Source organism: Rhipicephalus microplus, chromosome 5 (assembly GCF_043290135.1).
Source record: "Rhipicephalus microplus isolate Deutch F79 chromosome 5, USDA_Rmic, whole genome shotgun sequence".
Lineage (NCBI taxonomy): Eukaryota > Metazoa > Arthropoda > Arachnida > Ixodida > Ixodidae > Rhipicephalus > Rhipicephalus microplus.
Window position 1 is genome coordinate 166,975,904 of NC_134704.1, and position 21,068 is coordinate 166,996,971.

At 45.8% G+C, this 21,068-nt stretch overlaps 1 protein-coding gene across 1 annotated transcript in view; it reads left to right on the top strand.

Moving 5' to 3' along the window:
• The window catches only part of LOC119174133 (uncharacterized), a 43,227-nt gene extending 23,034 nt beyond the window's left edge, over positions 1-20,193 (top strand). The window contains exon 5 of the mRNA XM_075896180.1: positions 19,922-20,193. Coding sequence (XP_075752295.1) covers positions 19,922-20,052 — 131 coding nt within the window. The 3' untranslated portion in view covers positions 20,053-20,193. The remainder of the gene's footprint in view (positions 1-19,921) is intronic.
• Positions 20,194-21,068: the final 875 nt, after the last annotated feature.

The following is a 21,068-nucleotide window of genomic DNA, read 5'->3' on the forward strand; positions in this document are numbered from 1 at the left end:
TCACTCTCTGCAATTTTCTCACATTTGCATTGTTGTCACAAGCGATAGGAGGAAGAGCTTCTCCTAAAATCATTCGAAGCTTTGCGATAGCGGAGCATACTTTCCTGCAGCAGTCTTCTCTGCAATATTAAGGAATAGCTTATGGAATACTAGGCTAGCAGTTGTACTAGAAAATCTAAAACTCTCGTGTGTTTGTGAGGTTAAACTGTCTCACTCAACGGAATGTGACGAACAGCGCTGGAGAGGGCGGTGGAAGCTGCCCGAGCACCCTCGATTTGTCGGTGAGCATGGCGATGCATGACACAGGTTCTTTTGGTGCCTTCTGTGGTGGCATGCCGAGTACTAGAGGAACTGGCACAAGCGTGCGTCTCCGCGAAGGTGAATCTGGGGTCCACAGCTCCAACTGTTTTGGCTGAGAAGTGGGCTTGGCCTTTCTTAACGATTTGGCGCCTCATGTCGGCGCTGAAACTAAGAGTAGCTGCCAAGCGCAGCACCTGCAACTAACACCTTTTGCAGGGCGGTCTCGGAAGCTCCGTCTCCGGAAGCTCAATACCATTGACGGGTCATTGAAGATGGTGTATCACATAAGCTCACTCACTGATGGGGGACAGACTAATAAATGTTCAAGCGACCGCTTTGATGTGATGTGGTTCGCAAATGCCGTCCGGACTAGAGACTACGTTGGCAGGCGTGTGGTTGCCGGGGTAAAAAGTGGGTGGAATATGCTCGTCAAAGAGCACATCATTCCGACCACGATCGCTGCCGCATGCTTTCTTAGGCAATCCTTGCCTTGAAAGCAGCGTGAACGTGGTCAATAGCGACCAGCCATTTTCTATGCAGCCAGGCAATTTGAGAGAGTTTGTGGTTGAAACACACTCGCAAGCATTGTCTTAAAAGTCACGGAACACCGTCGCTTTCCAAACAGCGGATTGAAGCAAAGCGGCAGGCGAGCACCGAAAGTTAGAGACGTCAATTGGTTCAGCTTCTGCGATATTTGCGTGCGTACATCCAAGTGCTCCGCGTCGTTGCCAGGCGGGGTTCCCGACGTGTCCTGGGTAGTGTTCGCGAACATACCTGCGGTGGCCCTGGTACTCACGGAACCATCACAGGATAAGCATTAGGGAGACGCCAAGCTTCCCAATTGTTGCAACAGGCGCGTGGTGGCACGGATGATCTGCGCTGCATCATCGGTAAGCCACCCGTGGCAACCGTAAATTATGTAGTCGTCGCATCAATCAGGTCAGGTATGTGCTCGATCGTGAAAGTGAAGTGCGCTGTGGCCACAGAACTGACAGTGGCGGCATCCATGACCGAACACGCTTGGACGGCATCCCTTGTAGTAGAAACCTACGGGTGAAGTAGTCAGGAGCCTTCGATGAGACCTAGACGCCGTCCCCGAACGGTGAAGACTGTGGGGGCCAGTGAGCAGGTACCGAAGAGGCCTTAACACCGACGTATATTTGCGCACACCATGGCAGCACGTTGTGGGTTCCATGAACGAGGAAGCCCGGACGTGAGACTTCGACTTCTTCGGCTGCACCATTGCAACCAAGGGAGCAAGAGACAATGCCTCTGTTGAGGCAGCCTGTTGATGATGATAAAGATGCCACCACTATGGCTCTTGTCCCCTCCGAAGAATCGGCCATGGATTGAGGATATGAAATTAAATGTCTTTCAAGTGATATGTATTGCTAACAAACGAAGATAAAACAAACAAAAAAGGCAGACGGTGCTGATAAGCTAGCGCTGTCACTATGCGTCTCACATCATGTTCCTGAATGGGAGTCCCCCTCTTGCCAAGACATACTTGTGGCCACACTGAACAACCATCAAACCATCTACGTAAGCCGCGGTTGTTTTGCCGTTTGGAATCTCTGTTGGCCTGTTTCGTGGAAAACAATTTTAAACTCTTACAGTCAAAACAGGATGGTGTGTGACGTAAAGCCTGATGTGTTCTTTTCTGAAAAAAGCTGCTTTTGTCCCTAAAAGCAGTATCAAACTAGTTTCAATCAAACCTGCTGGTGTTGATGAACGTGCATTAACGCTCATGCATCTTTCGGCCTTGAGGGTTTCGCCCTGTCTGTTGAGAACGCAAAAAAGAAAACAAAAAAACAAATGCTCTCCTTTTTGTTTAGTGCTAGAACGCACGAAGTAAGCATTTCTTTCTGATTCATTATTACTAAGCGCTACTCCTTGCAAGGTTACTTTTTAAACCATATTTCATTCCTAAGTTCAGGAGATCACTTGCTCATAGTAAGTGAAGGCAAGCTTACTAATTATCTGTAATCACCAAACCCTGGCACATATTTGTTGCTAGTTTTGATGTAGAACACGTTTTTTTTATTTTGTTCCTCACGAGAAGCTTATGGTTTGAGCAAAACATTGAACCACTGATAACAACTATGAACTTGCCTTCAGAAACAGGTGTGGTGTAACGAAACATGTATTATTGTAAGGCAGAGTTTCTACTTAAAATTGACTTTTTGTATGTTCGAAGGTCTACCATACGCTCAAAAAAGGCGGTATTTGTATTTACTCGAAAGTGACGCCTGTACTAAAAAAGAAATATCTTTTCTCCTGCTTTCGACTGCGCCATAGAAAAAAGGTACACCTGCAACTTACTAAGATCCTTAATACGTTTAATTTTTTAAATACCCTGCCGAGGTGATGTTTCTACTTTATCATTTCATGAAGTGCTTAACACATTGTCATGAGGTCATGACGCGGACGAAGGAAGCAGACTGGATGTTCAGTTTAAACTCTTTATGGCCGAACTTCTGGCCACCTAAAACGAATGTCAGACTAGTGCAAGACACTGACACTGATAACGGTGAACAGAGCACTGGCCGTCGATCAACTGACAAGCGGTGAGGCGTGAGGTCGTTTATACAGGTGCTGTCAAATATTCTAGTGTTATCGCAAGACGCCTCGTATAGGTCCCAGAATAATATGTAATGTTGGCGATGCAGCCGTATTCTCGACACATCTACTACACCGTAATCTACTACAGTCCTGAAGCTTTTCGAACACTGCAGGCGTGGTCTTCGCTGATAATTACTAACAGTGTAATGGGCTTTAACGAAACATAAGAAATAAGTGTGGCATTGCCGCGCTCTGAAAGAGCCATTGTCCCTATGGTTTAGCAAAATATGAAAGCACTATAAGGAAGTAGGAAAATAAACTATAGGTACAAGCAATAAAGTACACCAGCAACAATAAAAAAAACAGTACTCCAGTTCATTGACGTGCATGAAATGGCTTTAGGCGGAATACATGGACGACTTCAAGTCATGCTCGGCGCCGTGGAGAGTGTGTAAGGCCTTACGGGACAACCTTGCTGTCGAGTGGGCCGAGACGTTGAACTATCATGCAAGGTCCGAAGTACCGTCGCAGAAGTTTTCGGCTGCGTCCACGGTGGCGTATCGGCGTCCACATCTAAATGTGGTCACCAAGCTCCTATTCCATGATGCTTCGTCGGAAATTCTTGCGGCGGCTGTCGATCTGTTGGTTCTTGATGCAGAGATGGGCGAGTTGTTGGCCTTCATTGGCAAACTACAGGTAGACGGTGATGTCGAAGTTTTCTTCGTCGACGACGTTAGGAACCATGGCGTCGTTACCGGGATTCATCCATAGACCAAGTTGTACGGTGTCACCTGTGCCGTTAATTAGACGGCAGTGTTCTACGCGAAGATCAAGTACAGAAGGATTGTATCCCACATCTTGTGCTCAACGTCGACGTACATGGCCAACATATTGATGGGGGTCTTCTTAGGACGCTTGGTGAGGCCATTGGTTTGTGGATGGCAGGCAGTAGTACAGTGATGACTTGTATGGCTGTATCTCACGATCGCTTGAGTTAGGTCTGCGCCGTAAAGGCCAGATTTTTGTCTCTGTAGAATCTCTGGAGCTACGTTACGCAAAACAATGTTCTCGACGAAGAACTTTGCTCTGCAATCGCACTGCCTTTGGGCCGAGCCCCAGTATTGGCCTAGAGGCTGAGATAGTCTGCAGCTACGACGAATCATTTTTCCCAGAATCGAACGTCAAGAACTGCCCCGGTAAGGCCATACTGAATAGCTGGAACGGCGTGGAGAAGTGGCTTGATAGGCTGTAGTAGTCCAAATGACCTACTCGGTGGTGTCTCTCGTCGGTGACAGTCTTGAAATGTTCTGACGTACCGTGTGACGTTGGCGGCAAGCTGTGGCCAGTAATACTTCTGTATTCTTTCGAGTCTACGGAAAACACTGAGGTGTCCCGCCATCGGGTTGTTGTGTAGAACATCAAACGTCTGGTCGTAACGCTGAAGGCACTACGAGGAGGTAATTGGCCTGAAGTGGCGGAAAGTCCTTTTTCACGGGAATGCTGTTTCACCAGAAAAACGACTCAACTCCTCGTTTGAGAGCCTTTGGAGAAGCAACGGCTTCGCCCAGGAGATACTCTACAAGGCTCTTGACTTCCGGATTGGCTCGCTGTCGTTCGGCGAAGCCATCACTGTTTAAGGTTCCCAAGAAGTAGTCGCTGTCCTGGTCGCTCTGTGGCACTGGGTCAACAGGGGCACGGGACAGGCAGTCAGCGTGGTAGTGTTTTCTTTCAGGCTTGTACACGACGTAAATGTACAATTTTTGAAGTCCTAGGCTGTCCCGCTCGAGATAATTGTACGGGCGTTCAAGTTAGCTAGTAGACACAAGGCACGGTGGTCACTCACAACTTCAAGGGGCCTTTCTTGGAGGTGGGGTCAAAGTTTGACTTAGTCCAAACAATGGCAATGCACTCCTCCTCGATTGTGCTGTAATTGCGTTCTGACTTGAATAGTGACCGGCTGCAATAACTGGTAATTCTTTCTTCTCCATTAGTCGTCTGGACTTGAAGGGCGCTGAGTTGTACGCTCGGATTTTCGTATTGGCGTATTCGTCGAAACGTGCATGTGTCAGAGGTGTCTGCATTCGTCGTTCATGTTCCTCAAAGGCTTCTTTTTGCGCCATTTTCCACCTGAATTTGACGTCAGTCTTTGTGAGCTGCATTACTGGCTCGGCGATCAGTGAGAAGTCCTTGACAAAGCGTCTCTAATAGGCGCAGAAGCCGCGGAATTGGTGCTCGGCCTTCTTGTATTTGGGTGGCAGAAATGCGGCAATGGCAGCTGTTTTTTGCGGGTCTGTGTCAACCCCAGAGTCGTTGACCACGTGACCCAAAAACGAGGAGCTACATGTACGCGAATGGCACTTTTAGGGCTTCAAGGGGAGCTTGGAGCTCTTTATAGCTTAAAGTACGGATTCAAAGTGCCGTAGTTGTTCGAGGAAAACACATCGACATCGCCCAAGTAAACGACACAAGTTTGTAATTTCTTGCCAGATAGTACTGTGTTCATAACTCGATGAAAAGTCGTGGGGGCTTCACAAACTCCAACTTGAAATACTTTGAGCTGGAGCAAGGCGTCCGGTAAAATTGCCACGTTTCATTTTCCAAGTTTTTGTTATCGTCCCAAAACACCACACGATTCTCAGCGCAAACCGCGCCTGAAATTTTTGAGAAGGTTCCGGACTGTAGTAGATCATTTCGATAAGATCACGCCCACTGTGCGAACGGTACAGATTGTTCTGGAACCTACGCCACCGCCAGCGTTATCGCTAGAACATTCGACGGCAAGAGTATAAATGCCGACACGCATCGCCGCTTGTCAGTTGTTGATCGAAGGCCGACGCTCCGTTCGCCGCTATGAGTCCGAGACTGCTATCTGTGCGAGACTGCTGCTGTAATTGGACTTTCCGTTTACCGGGCACAGGTTTGCCCAAATAAACTGTTAAATCCCTACACGAAGTCTCCTGTCTTGGGCCACGTGACGACCCCGTGACAATATGAAAGCTTTTTTATCGGCCTCTCTCGTAACACCGATTTGCCAAGAGCCGGCCTTGAGGTCCATCGAAGAAAATCATCCCGCATTGTGAAGTCGATCTAGGACGTCGCTCATCCGAAGGAGAGGGTACACTTTCATTTTCATGATTTTGTTCAAGCGGCGATAGCCCACGCAGAAACGTCGGTTTCTGTCTTTCTTCTTGACTAACACAATGGGTGACACCCATGGACAATGAAGATTGAATAATGAAGTCGCGTAGCATTTCGCCGACATGTTTTTACGGCCTCGCATTCTCGAGTGGACACATTGTACGGGCTGTGACGGAGTGGCCTGGCACTCTCTTCTGCTAGGATGCGACGTTTCGCGGCCGGGATCCGTCACCTTTGTAAGACGATGAAAAATACTCTTTATATTGTCAGAGCATAGTTCTTAGTTGTTCATATTTATATATCGGAAGGCTTGCGTTAACGTCAAAAGCTAGTTGAACAGCTTGTTTATCGTAGCAGGTTTGGTAGACTCGGCGTGGGCGGATGTGTTACTGGCAATGACTTCGATGTCTGCACCCGTGGTGTCTTTGCTCATGTTCTAGTACTCGTTGCAAAAGTTTGTGAGCATCATCCCTGTGTTCCCCCCTCGTAGCTCGGTTATTCGTCTGGCGACGCAAACTTCGCTGTTGATCAACAGCTGCTGGTCCCCTAAAATGATGCCTTGAAAATCTAATGATTCTTCACTGTCAACGAAAACGCTGACACTAGAACGAGGAGGAAGGGCACCTTGGTCATCAAGCCCATTAAAGGCGTGCCTTCCTGACGCCGTGTGCAGCGGCAGTGCTTTCTCTGTCGATAGCGTTATCAAACTTGGTCTCAAGTATGGCTGCACCTTGAAGGCCTGAGAAGTGCAGATCATGAAGACGTCTCTAGAGCAAGGTTGTAGAACTACGAAGGTTGCGGGATATATTCAGTTGTTAATGGAAACCCTCGAAGTGCACATCTTTGTTGGCGTTACCAGGTGACCTCTAGCTGTGCGGAACACAGAGCCTTCACAGGTGCTTTTTATCATTTCCAACTTTGTGGCAAACGGTTCCGTGTTGACGAAATTGTTGAATGTGGTATCGACGAGAGCTTTACACTCTGACCGTGTATAAGAACGTTGAGGACGCTAATTCGCCTGCACGCGTTGCGGCGTGTTGCTCGTTAGGCCGTCTTCGGTTTCGGAGGTTTCGATGCTAGGACTCCGTCGGCACACTGTCATCTTCTAAAGGTTTCTTCGAGGCGCCGCCGTCTTCAGCACAGGAGGATCTTTAGTAGTTCGTCGTACAGCAAATTACCCACATTTCTATCGGTTGCTGCCCTCAGTTTTTCGAAGAATGAAGGCTAGGACACACTGGCCATGAGTTGGGCGAGTGTAGGACCGCTGGTGCGGCGAATCGTAGCCAGTGGGAGACGATACATTGCATGGTCGTTGTTCTTGCCACTAGGTTCCGCTGATGTAGTCGGCGATGTAGCGAGGCCTTCAACCCGACCGCGGACACGGCGCGTAAATGGTGAATACGAGGAGCTGGATCTGTCAGTGCTGGTAGCGACAGTAGGTCTGTCCAGCTGTCACACCTGTCCCGTTTATTAGGGAGGCGATCGCCGGGCTAATTCCAAGAGCCGAAGTATCGGCCCCCCGAACCGCACCACGAAAGCGTGGACAATTTAGAAGTGGTCCTTATTGGTGCGCCAGCGGACGCCGGCTGTGGCCCAAAGAACAAGACAGAGCCGAGAGATGATAAACAAACAAAATTATATTCTCATTAACGGCAGATCAAAAACAATACACACGTATGCACACTCCACAATAGTTACATACAATACGTCACCAAACAGACAATGTACTACACAGTACAATCAACCACACTTGAAACAACGGACACAGACAACAATACGCACTACGATGCAGTCACATGCATTGAACAACCAAGACACTTAAGGACTAAAGAGATAGAAAACCTATTCAGTCCAAAGTCCTTGGAACAAAAGTCTGAATGATACTCTTCCGAGAATCACTCACTCAAAGTCCAGCGTTGTTGTCGTTCCGCAGCTCTCTGGAGTTTCTCTTCAAGCCCGGTAAAGCACCATCGCTCGGAGCCCTGCGGCCCATTTCGCTTACTTCGTGCATGGGCAAGCTCTACGAGCGAGTAGTACAGACACGGCTTCAAAATTACATTGAAAAAGAAAATCTGTTTCCCGCTACCATGATTGGTTTTCGCTCCGGACTCTCAACCCAGGATGCCTTCCTCCTTTTAAAAGAAGAGGTCATGAGTTGCGTACCCAGGGGAGGCGAACATTTGGTCTTGGCCCTCGACCTCAAAGGGGCCTTTGATAATGTTTCGCACGAGGCCATTCTCTCTGAACTCAACACAATCGGCTGCGGAAAGCGTACATTTAACTACATTAAATCCTTCCTCTCTGGGCGGACGGCAACTATTGGGATAGGCGACACGAGGTCGGTGCCGTTCTCGATGCCAAATAAAGGCACACCGCAAGGGGCAGTCATCTCCCCCTTGCTCTTTAACATAGCTATGCGCAGACTTGCTCACGAGCTCGAAGCAATCCCGCACCTTGGATATACATTGTATGCGGACGACATCACACTCTGGGCTACGAAGGGTTCACTGGCGCTGAAAGAGCAGACCCTCCAGGCTGCTGCGACAGCTGTGGCAGAGTTCGCAAGAAAAAGTGGGCTGAGCTGTGCGCCTGAAAAATCTGAACTCATAAGAATACACAGTAAGTATTACAAAAGTAACGGTGACATAAACTTACAGGTAGACGGCCATGCCATAGCCGAGGTTACTCAGGCCCGTATACTTGGTTTCTGGGTCCAAAGCAATGGCAAAGCCAGTCACACGATAACCACCTTAAAGACTACGGTTAAACAGATAGCTAGAATGATCCGTCGCATCACTTATCATAAAAAAGGCATGAAAGAAAAGGATACTCTCCGGCTTGTCCAGGCCTTAGTTTTGAGCAGAGTGACGTATGGCCTACCGTACCACTCACTCGACAGAAGTGAGGAGAGCCAGGTGGATGTGCTCATTAGAAGCGCTTTTAAGGCAGCACTTGGTCTACCCACCAGCACACCGACCGAGCGGCTCCTAGCTCTCGGTATACATAACACTTATGCTGAGCTCAGTGCCGCAGTCCTCATGTCTCAGAGGAATCGTCTAAGTGAAACTTCAGCAGGCAGGGCGATACTCACTAGAATAGGAATTTCGCCCCACCCACAGCACATTGATGAGGAGCTGGTCGACGTAGCCCAAGAGGTCCGCAGGCGAATCTCAATCGCACCGGTGCCCAAAAATATGCATCACGACTTTCACGCTGAGCGACGTACTGCGAGGGTAAACTGGCTTCGAAAGCAATTCGGCTCAGCTTCAAATGTCGCGTACGTCGATGCGGCCAGTTTCGATTGGCAGAGACACATAATTACTGTTGTCGACAACAACATGACGCTGCTAACGAGTGCCTCCGTACGCACGACCTCGGCTACAAAGGCGGAGACGATGGCCATAGCCTTAGCCTTAAGGTTTCAGGAGCGTAGAGGGGAGCCATCAGTTATTTTATCCGACTCCCAGGAAGCCTGCCGGCTCTTTTTAAGGGGCCGCCTTCCAGCAATGGGGCTGAGGCTGCTAGGATCCAAACTCACTCACCACCATCGCTTGATCTGGTGCCCGGGACACGCAGGTCTCGAAGGCAATGAAAGGGCGGACGCTCTAGCTCGTGCGTTTTGTAACCGAGCGGAGAATCCATCTCTTTCATTGACCATGCCAATTTTACCTAGGGAGATTCTAGCTCACCAGCGCTTCACGCGTCAAAAATGTGGAACACCTCACAGATCCCTTAATGGGGAAGAGGCCACTGACCTTAGAAAAATTCAAACGGATGTATTTCCGCACCTACTGAAGTTACACGCGATACATCCAACTCTTTACCCGACTGTATGTCCGTGGTGCGGCGGAAGACCGACTCTCTACCACATATCGTGGGGGTGCGATCGTAAACCAAGCGACATAACCAATTTTCTCGGCGAACCTTTAACACCTAGTATGGAGCAGTGGGAGGCACACCTCGCTAGCTCGGACCCAGGAGTGCAGCTCGCACTACTGGATCAAGTCCGGCGGGCGGCTAAGGCCAGTGGAGCCCTGGACGTAGGGCCCCAACCATAAAGGCTCTAAAACGCCCCTCTCCCTTTCCCCTTCAATAAAGTTTTACTCTCTCTCTCTTCCAGGAAACCTCCCGTCTTCAATTGGCCACTCTTCAAACTTCAACTTCTTCGCCGGAACCCGTCGGCTTCACACACGCAGCTGTTGCCCGCGTCTTCGCTCGATAGCGGTAAACCCACGCTCTTGCCTGTAGCTCGAGCCGTCCCTACGGACCACAAACTTCGCCGACTACACGGCGGACTCTCTACGCACTCTGGCGCTCACTCTCCGTCTTCTCCTTCTCTGTCACTACGGGCAGAACCTTCGCCGACTCCACGGCGGAATTCCTACGCGCTCCGGCGTTAACTTCCGTCACCACCTGATTTCTCGTCTCGGCTGCTCGGTTAAATACCTTCCGTGCCACTTTCCAGAATTTTCTCGTCCTTTCGTCGGCGCGATACGCAGCGAAGGCTGGAGAGAGGCGAGACGGTTTGTCAGCCCTCCGCGTCGGGTGACTCAGCTCGGCGTAGCCACGCCTCCTTCGTTCTGGAAATTTCTAGCGCTTGCCCGGCCGCCGCTATGGGGTGAGGAGGTTCGTCTGCGAAGCCGTGCTTCTGCGGGGAGAGCGCGCGCCCGGGAGCCTTGGATGTTTGCTTTCTTTTTTTTTTTTTCTTTTTACCTCGCGGCGTTTCTACCGCCCGTTGTCGCAAGGATTTGGCGGCGCGCTCTCTTTTTAGCGCTCGTTCTGTGACACCAGCCACCTCACAGTACTAGCAGAACGAGTGGTTGTGAGGGGTGCACAAGATGTCTGTTTTCCTGGTTGTGTTACGCTGGCCGACAGAAGAATGGCAGCGCGTCGTTGGATGTGGTGGCGGTAGGGGCGTCTGGCGACGTAAGCGTCTTAGTTTGGGCGTGGAGGCGGGACGGAACGATGGGCTGCAGCAGCGTAGGTCCTGGCTTGTGGCTGTGGTTGGCTCACCTGAGCAACACTTACTGAATGTTTAATTTACTTGGTGAAGATTGACAGTGTCTTCAATCGACGTTACTTCAGGTTGCTGATGCGGTGGAAGTTTTCCCAGTTCCTCATGGACAATGGTTGGGATAATTTCCCGCAACACGATTAAGTCAAAGTTGTGAACTGCCACGCTGTCTAGAATAGAGCTGTCATCGCACAGCCCGGTGCGCATTTTGGGAGTATTCTGGATCGTCGTCGCTTCCAACAGGAATTCCTAGATGGTCCTCAGTGGATTCCACATTAGTTCGACGAATAACTCGTGTATGACTCCTCGCTCAAGAAATCGGGCTTTCTTGTCTTTGATCATGACAGCATAAGCCTGCCGAAAACGTCAGGTCATATCTGCCGTGAAGATGGTGACTTCTTGTTGGGCGGTTGTATCCAGGTCTTGATCAAACAAGCCACCCTTTCTTTGCGGGCGACGCTCGTGAACGTGTCTAGGAAAGCGCTCGCCGGGTCGTATCCACTGGTACGTGGGTTGCTCTCTTGGCTGTTGCATAACAACCATCGCGCGTGATTGTACAGTGGCTGTCACGGTTACCACAGTTGTTGTCGTGGCATTGGTATTTCGAACGTTATATGGTAGAGGCCCGAAATCAGGATGTTGCACTCGTTAACTGCGGCTACCTCGCTGATGTCTCCTTCAAGCTAGCTCGTGATGTCTCCTTCAAGTTTGGGGCATGGATCTAGCTGGGGAGGGGCATTTGCTAAATGGACCGGTAAGCGCCTCCATCACATGTTACGGGGTCGTTACGCAGACAAAGCGAGCAGACTGAATGTTCAGTTTAAACGGTTCATTAGCCGAACTTGTGACAACGTAAAAAAAGTCTAATTACAACAAGACACTGCCACTGATAGCGGCAAACAGAGTGTCAGTCATCATTCAACTGTCAAGCGGTGAATCGTTCTAACACTTATACACGAGCCGTCGAATATTGTAGCGTTATCGCTAGTGGCCGCGTACGTTCTAGAATAATCCGTAACGTTCGCGAAGATGGCGAATTCTTAACAAAATAATCTACTACAGTCTTGAAGGTTTCCGAACACTGCAAGCGTTGTTTTAGCTGATAAATTCTAGCAGTGTAACGGACAGCAACAAACTGTAAGGAAGGAATAAGACATTATTCTATAAAAGTCCGTTTGGGTTGCTGTCCACATGTAAGTGTCAGTCTATGGTGCTATTAAAATTTTAGATCTCTGTTTGTATGCTGAACCAAACCATCTTTGCTTGTGTTTTTCGGTGCAAGTAAAAATATCACGTTTGAACTCTTTGCGAAGATATTCTATGATTGTGAGAAATGACTTGTTTCAATTCCTTAAATTATCCTCTTAACAAAATATGTTACCACAGGGTAGAAGACAGTTTTCGGGAATATTTGAATCGCTAAAGAAAGCGGGCGTCTCTTGTTCAACCTTATCGTGAACTTTCCTCAGGCTGGTAAAATGTGGAAAGATATCTGCGGCACAGCTAGGACAATGCATACCCCCCCCCCCCCTAACAGGTAAAAAAATTTCACCGTCATTCTGTGTGTTGACTTCTTATCACACATGCTCCAAAATTCCAGAAGGCTTCGACATACTTGTGTTATAAGCCCGTGGCAAGCTTGAAAGCGCATGTGCCGCTGTAAATAGAAAGTTCAGTTTTATTACATAGGAGCATGTGTTTCGTCCAACATCGTACTTTGTCACAAGTGTAAGTGCTCTGGTATACAATATACCGTTATCAAGTAGGAAATTGTTTGGGTCAGACTGGCACCTGTCTTAATGAGAAGATTCAGCAACACAGCAATGCATTTTTTCCGACAACCCTGAAAAAAAACCAAATTTATTCCGGTCTTTCAAAAAGAAAACAAGCAATTATTCTCGAACTACCTGCCTATTACAATAATCTAATTCTTCAGTGAAGTCCTTGAAAAGCTTTTTGTGTTATGTTTAGGGTGTTATTTACACACGTCTCATGTTCTTTTTAATACTAAGAAGCAGTTTGGCTTCCTGCCCGAGAGCTCAATTGAGCTTGCCATGATATCCCTAAGTTACAAAATTTGATCTGCTGTTCACAGCACTTGTGTTGTTGAAGGTGTTTTTTTTGACCTTTCAAAAGTATTTGATTATATTTCAGTCATTTATTTCAGAAACTAGAGTCAATTGGCCTATCTTGTTTCCCAAGAAACTAACTCGTAGCTATTAGCGGTATCTAGAACAGTTGGTATATGTGTCTGGTACATTTTCCAGCCCTAAATTGATCAACATCGGTGTGTCGCAGGGTTCAATATTGAGCCCTCTTTCATTTTAATTTATCATCAACGATCTTCCTCATTTTCTAGCTCATTAGCCCTGCAGTCGTCCTCCACGCGCATGATACCACTATAATAACTGCAGATAAGAAAGTTGACTTGATGTTGCTTAAACTCAACATCAACAGAAAAAAAAGCGTAAAATTCTTCAATAGGAATAGGTAAATATAAATACTTAAAGTCAAACTTTGCGGTATTTTCGCCACCTAATTGAATAATACCTAGAAACCCTTCTGTTTACGTAAGCAATACTCAAATTCACTCCACCTCTAATACAATGTTTCCCGGGGTTAAACTTGGTGAGTATTTAAAATTTATTTCATATATAGCCCAACTTACGCGGAAAGCCGTAAATGCCTTTCTAATCTTGCTAAACGTTCCACTTTTTCATCTGGAAATATTGTTGTCACTATATTACGCTTTCTTTGATAACAAAAAAAAAACTACGTTGCATTTGATCATGTATAAATACAAATACCACTCTCTTATCAACCATACAACATCTTTAAAACGAAGCACTGAGAATGTTATCATTCAATAGCTTCATTTCCACTGCATCATCCTTACTCTCTTCACATAGTAGCTGGTCCATTCAGAAGCTGGTCAAATATTTTCTGGGCATTACTGCCTACAAATATGAGAATGGAAAGTACCCGTTGCTTTACTTAACTAAAGTCGGTTTCCTCAGGTGACGTCTACTCGTTTCGCAAAGGCTAATAAGTTTCTTTTACCAAAAATCTAGGACTAATCATGGCGAATTCGCGATAGAACTTTCGTCTCATGATATACGTTATACAAACCTACAAATTGTACTCGCCTATATACATACTAAAAACTCAAAAGTAAACAAAGTAAAATTTCGTTCAAGTGACAATACAAAAGTTGATAGACAGAATACCTAGAAAAAGTGTAAACAGAGTTTTTATACAAAAATATATTGTAGAATGTGGCCACTACCATATGAGCATTTTCAGAGAGAAACTTATGTTAACTTTTTCACGCAAACACATGGAATGTAATATTAGGTTATTTGTGTTTGTGTGGTATAGAAGTTTATAGTATAGGATCTGGTAGGTATAATGTTTTCTGGACCTTTGTAGTTCCCATATTTTGGAGCTCCTGGTATTGATTGTTTCATATTTTGGCATCAAATTGAAAATACATTTCAGGGTGTCATTCCTCTCTCTATTACTGTGTTATAGCACCCTTTTTAAATTTATTTTCATAAATGATCAGCACTGGTAGTAGTTTCGATTTATATAAAAGAGCGTGTGACAGAAACAGAGGTTTATACATTATAAGCTTCACACTTTCTGGATGGAAAAAAGGCAACTTGCGCAGTATTCCGATCACCGGGAAGAGTTCAGCAACCACCACTTGTACATGAGCACTCCGCAATAATTGTTGCTCAAATATAACACAAAGGCATTTAAAAGAGAGTAAAATGGCAAAATAGAGTTATTAAGACTTAAACTTGTGGAAGTATCAATGTTTTGATTGTTTTGGTCTAAAAAGTACAAGTTTCGGTTTATTAACGTTCATTTTCAACGAGTTTGCTGTGCTCTAAGATGATAACTTCATAGCAGTACGTTGGCTTTAGTCATGACATTTTCAGCATCCTTTGTTTCACGTTCGTTTCCCATTCAAATCAAGAGCTCTTTCAGCATTTTAATGCTTCTTTTATTCGCATTGGGGTATGCAAACAACTGTTTCGCGCCTTCCGTTGCACTTATAACAAGTTCTATGAAGGCGACAATCTTTAAACCGATGTCTTGTGATGGTGCACTGGAAGCACCTGCCATCCCTTGCTAGGTGGTTCTTCCTTTCATGCAAGCAAATGTCGGATGTGGATTAGTCCATAGTGTATGCTGCGGAATCGAAAAAGAAGCAGGTATCTTTTCCAGTCCTTGTGTGGCTGATCAAAGCAGACGCCGTAGGTTGAGCCTCATGAAGCTCGCCTCTTCGGCAATCCTGACCACCACGACTACAGGTGTCCACAAGGGCAATTCTCCACCTTCATGCGCACATAATTTGGCAGCCCCTGAAGTTCCGTCGCCGACGTTGCAAGCACCTCGAAGTTAATCTGGCGGCTCCGTTGCTTGAAATACTCTACCACGATATCTACTGAAATCGGTCCGTTGGGTACCTTGACAAGCATAGGAGAGCTCCGGGTATCCGAGCACCTTAAGTCCTGTTATGTTGATGTTGAAGATCTCCAATGGGTTACGCAACGGAGCCCTTTTTAACGAAGGTTCGTTAAGCATAGTTGTTTGATGATCTTATCTTTAAATCGGTTCTTTAAAAGAGTTATGGCGCCTTCATAGAACTGCTCCGTGCCATAATGCCGTCGATGGCCTCCGATGCCTGTACAGTCACTAGGCTCTTCAAATGGTAAAACAGTTCAATGTTAACAGAGTAGCGCCTTCGTCAACGACGTGCCTGAACATGTCCCAGAAAGGTTCACACTGCGATTGGCTTTCGTTGAAGTGAAGCTGCTCAATTTTAGGGCGACAAGAGCCGACGAGCCCATGTGGCATCCGATCTCCAAGTGCACGGCTTCCCGCAATGGCAACACCTTTGTTTTCCATGTTGGTGGACGCACTGTCAAGAATCCTGGACGTCGACGCCTTGAGCTCCTCCTTGTGATGACTCCGCAATGACAGCGTAGCAGGAGCGTCGTCCTTATATTCTGCTACAGAGGCACGATCTTGAACATGGTCTTCAGTTAGGTGTGCGACCAGCTCTAAGTAAAGCGTACGCAGGCCTTTTTTGCATGCTTTTAGCCTGTAGTGCACCACATGAAGATCTGATGATGCGAGCTGGTTTGATTCGACCACTTGCCGGGCTTCGTTTGTAAACGCTTGTGCGGGGCTCGCTGCGTCGTTCGCTTGATTTAAAAGCTCCATCTTGGTTGCGGGTGATGTCCTTATGTCGGGTCACTTATATTGCAGAGTCCCGGGCTTCGGCGCCATGAGGTGTTGAGGAAAGGTGTCTTCGCCAGTACAGTGGAGCAAAACAAAGACTTAATATCTCATACAGATGAGAAACGTGTCTATGATCAGCAAATGTTTGTTCGGCACACACGAAGCATGATCTCTCCTCTGTGTCCACTTTTCTTTGTCTTCCTTCTTGAATGAATATTCAACATCGTCAGGAAACCCCAGGTGATCCAAATTACTGGAGCCCTCCACTACGGCGTCTTTCACAATAATATGATGGTTTTCGTGTGTTAAACCCCACATTATAAAGAATTCGTTAATTTCTATTCATGCAACGCCCCGCAGAACCCGAGGCGTTACAGCGGGATGGGGTTACAATAATCAATAACGTACATAATTGTAGGCACACAAAATACATCATTAACTGAAGTACACCATCATTAACACATGTAATACAATTATCTTCACACATAAATTCATTTTAGTTTAACTTACAGCACGAAATTACAGCATTGAATAAAGTACATCTTCATTTTCACAATGTACTTAATTTTCACTTAGCTTATCCTACTAGTTAATTGTTCTAGAAAAAATGAGTTGGCATACATGTTTGTTTTAGCTTGGTTTTTCAGGACCTTGCAACTATGATCAAAACATTTTGACATATTATGAAGGATGTGTAGGTAAATGCCTCTATTAATTCCAGTTTAATAATTGTAAATTAAATAAATAAACTTAAATCGCTTTTTCTGGCAGCGGTCAGCAAGACACTCCCATCCTAGCTAAGCCTTTATTGCAGTTCAGCTCTCGTACCTTCCGTGCCGTCCCAAGGCTAACTTAGCAGCGCGATTCTGAATTTGTTCAGAAGCAGCAATGAAGGTTACCTTGGCGGGGTCCCACACGAAGCAACCGTATTCCAAGACAGGTAAAATACAAGTAATGTATGCCATGTGATTTAAATTCACATGCGGACATCGCAGGTTTTTTGAATAAAATTTAAGGCCTTACCAGCTTTCGCTATAAGAGTGTCTACCTGAGGCCTCCATGAACACTCAGATGATAGTAGCGCACCTAGATTCTTATACGCACTATCTTGTTTCAACTGTACATTGTTCAGATGATACCGTGACTAAAATGATTTCATCTCTTAGTAAACGAAATATGTACACATTTTGTTGTGTATAAAGTCATTTTCCGTTTTATACGCCAGCTATGAATCAGCGATAAGTCTTTCTGAAGTTCTGTTGTATCTTCGGGATGGAAACATTTTTGTACACCACACAGTCTTCCGTAAACAACCGTATAGAAGTTGAAACTCGTGCAGTGATATTGTAGACATAAATTAAATACAATAGCGAACCCGAAACGCAGCCCTGTCGGGCCCCTGAGGTAACATCTGCATGTTCGGAGCATTTTCAATTTAATAGTATGGTTTGTCTTCTTTCAGAAAGGTAGCAGTTAATTCATTTTAACATAGGCTTATCAATGTTCAGGGTGGCAAGTTTAAATAGTGAGAGTGAATGTGGCACCGTGTCGGATGCTTTTTGCAAATCCAGGAACACATCGTCAACCTGTCGTACAGTATCTACACCCCATATCACATCGTGATAAAGTTCTACCCATTGTGTTGTGCAAGACAGCCCTCTACGAACTCCGTGCGGCTCGTCGATTAGAACCCTATGCATGTTTAAATGATTTATCATTTCTTTGTATGAAATATGTTCTAGTATTTCGCACGAAATAGACGCAAGCGATATTGCTCTATATTTACCAATGTCTTTTTTGGAATCGCCCATACGTATCGGTACCACGTGCACAGTTTTCCAGTCTTGTGGTAGGCTACCAGTCTCTAAGGTTCTTTTAAAAATCGCAAAAAGGTGCAGAGAAATCGGCCCCTCATAACGCTAGAGTACACGTGGAGAAATTTTATCTCGACCACTAGATTTACTCTCATCAACATCCTGTAACAATGCTCCAGTTCCGTTTACACTAAGCTCCACAGAAAGCATAGGCAAAACGCTCATAATAATTGGTTGATAATTACAGCTGTGTTTGGGTGAGAATACCGAGAGGAAAAAGTTGCTTAGACATGTAGCTTTATTCCCATCGTCCGTAATTGGCTTGCTATTATAATTCAACTCCTGTATTCCAAAGGACTCTGAGGCACACTGTTTTAAGTACTTCCAAAACATTTTAGGATTTGATTTATTTTTGCTGCTCAGCTCAGTAAAGTAATCATGTTTACCTTTTTCTACCTTTAGCCTATATACGTGGGTAATCGTTTTTAGTTTTTCGAAGTGAGTTACTGATTTGCTTTTTTGAATGCGCGAAACGCCCTCTTCCTTTTGTTTATAGGTTTTATTAGGAGTGCTGTTACCTATGGCTAACAATCAATGAATGAATCAATCAATCAATCAATAGTTTAGCGCTTGTACTGTGTCCTTCTTGTGAATTATGTCTTTATTTTTATTTCTTTTATTTGGAAGATTACCCGCAGCGCAGTCTCAGGCATTATTGCGGGGGGCACAGTACCTCGTAGAACGAATCCGCAGTCTTGCGACCAACCAAATCAGCTGGTAACATATTCCATGCGATGATGGCTTGCGGGAAAAAAGAACGCTGAAGCAGATACGTTCTGGGGTTGTATGGCCGTACTTCAAATTTGTGGTGATGACGAAAGGCAAGATATTGCGTTCGTGGCATTTCGCACCATAAACTCGAATGCAAGTCTTATAAGGTAACGTATCAGCAGTGTTATCGTCGTGAACTACAACAATTACTGACGTCTTGCGACACGCTTGCCTAAGCTCACGCGAAACGATATATACACCTTGGTGGAGCACCAAAAGATCACGATCAAGGAAGCTTTGCTGACTTTATGAGTGGGGCCACAGAATCGGAGCCTAATGTGCGTGAGAAACTTAGACGACGTGGTTACTGTGGTATCAGTTGTGTTCTGATGCGCTAGGAGCGTTTTCCTTCAACTTTACTGCAATGCAGCCACCCACCATGCTCCCACCATACCGTCTACAGTGCGTCACTCTAGAAACAAAATCAAAACCACTGCAGTGGATAAAGATGCATGATAATGAGAGCTGATGTGCGCTAAATATCTTCTCAATCGTTTAAGTGGTGGAAGAGTGAAGGTATTTTTTGCAACATGCACCCTTTTCTATAACGCTGTTTTACAACGCCATTAGCATTATGTGTACTTTTCAATGCTCGTAAGGTTGTTGACTGGCCAAATCCATGCACGTCACCAAATTTCCGGGTTTTTTATACTACCTGCTTCTCTAATCCCTGACATTCTACTGGTCATCCTACACTTCTTTATTTTTCTCGTTTCAAATTCAGCTGGCCGCACGTACCCAGCACCACCCCGATTCTTTCAGCCACTCACGGAGCACAGTTGTCGCTTGTCGGCTTGCTCGTTCATGGTTACACCATGTTCTGAGTGACCACTTTGATCACATTTAATAAATTCCTTGATAATCCTTGTCATTCGTAGCATTTATTCATGCGGTTATATGCGAAAACAAAAAATAGGTATTTAAAAGCCATTTATTTTTTAATAAGTGTTAGCTGGACATGCAAAACACAGGATTGTACGTCTGAACTATATTTTCATCTTCTTTTCAGAATGCATCCTTTGGGTAGATTACCAGAAGAGGTACTCGTATCCAGAAGAATGTGACAAGGCACACGCTGAGTTCTGTGGTGAAAGCGTCTCTCTTTACAAAAAGGAACTATGCGGTGACACCGAAACGTAGTTGCAGCTATCATGAGGACATCTTTATGCTAATTTACAAGAAATACTTAAAGCGATAATGTATCGCTTTGAGAAAGACGGTGTGTAAGATATGTGTAAACCGTTTTGTAATAAACAATCTGCAGAGTTTTGAGATGTCCAAGAGCATTGAATATTCATTTGGAGAGAGACATGTTCATTGCTAACTTGTGGACAATATACTTGACCTTGGCGCACATTTTGACAAAACTTGAACAGCGGTGAGATGCTAAAAAAGAGTAAGGGTAGGCACTCTTCATATTTCTTATAAATTAAAGACAAAAAACTACCGCTATCACATAATAGTGCACATAAAAGCTATTACAAAAATACATGATCGTCGAAAAACTTAAACGGTGCTGCAGGCCAGTCATGCAGATCGCGATAGTTCATGGGCACGAAATGAAAGTGTTAGTGTAGTCGCAATATATTTCCCATGTAACGTTAATGTGTGAAAGAAGATGGTCTCTGAACAGCTAATATTGTGCTGCTGTCACTGACACACGCGTACCTCGCGAAACGAATTGCTCACAGCATAGGCACCCAGAAAAGACATACGTGTGTGTCAAGAGCGGAAGATATACTCGTGAGGCGGGTATCCGTGTATTTTTGGTGAGTGAAACACCACCTGTTCACATAGAATCACTAAAACTACGCTCAAGCACATGCTTATTGTTCTTACGTCACGGACCACCCGAAACCGAAGTCATAGCCGAAGTCTTTTACCGTGGTAGTTTACACGCTCACACACAAGCAAATGGCACAAAACGAGAATTTCAGTGTTCCGCCGATAATTTGTGAGTGGTGCTCCTTTCTTGATTCGTCTTTGTTCTCGCACAGCAAGCTGAGCGATCTGTGCGAATCTTTTCCAAGCACCGCACCGAGAAAAGTCAGACGCCTGGCTGGGGGGAGGGGGGGGGGCATTTGTACCCTTTTTATAGAATGGTGGGTGTCTGGTGGTGGGGTTCGAACCACGCACCTCTCGCAGTCGAGCCGGAC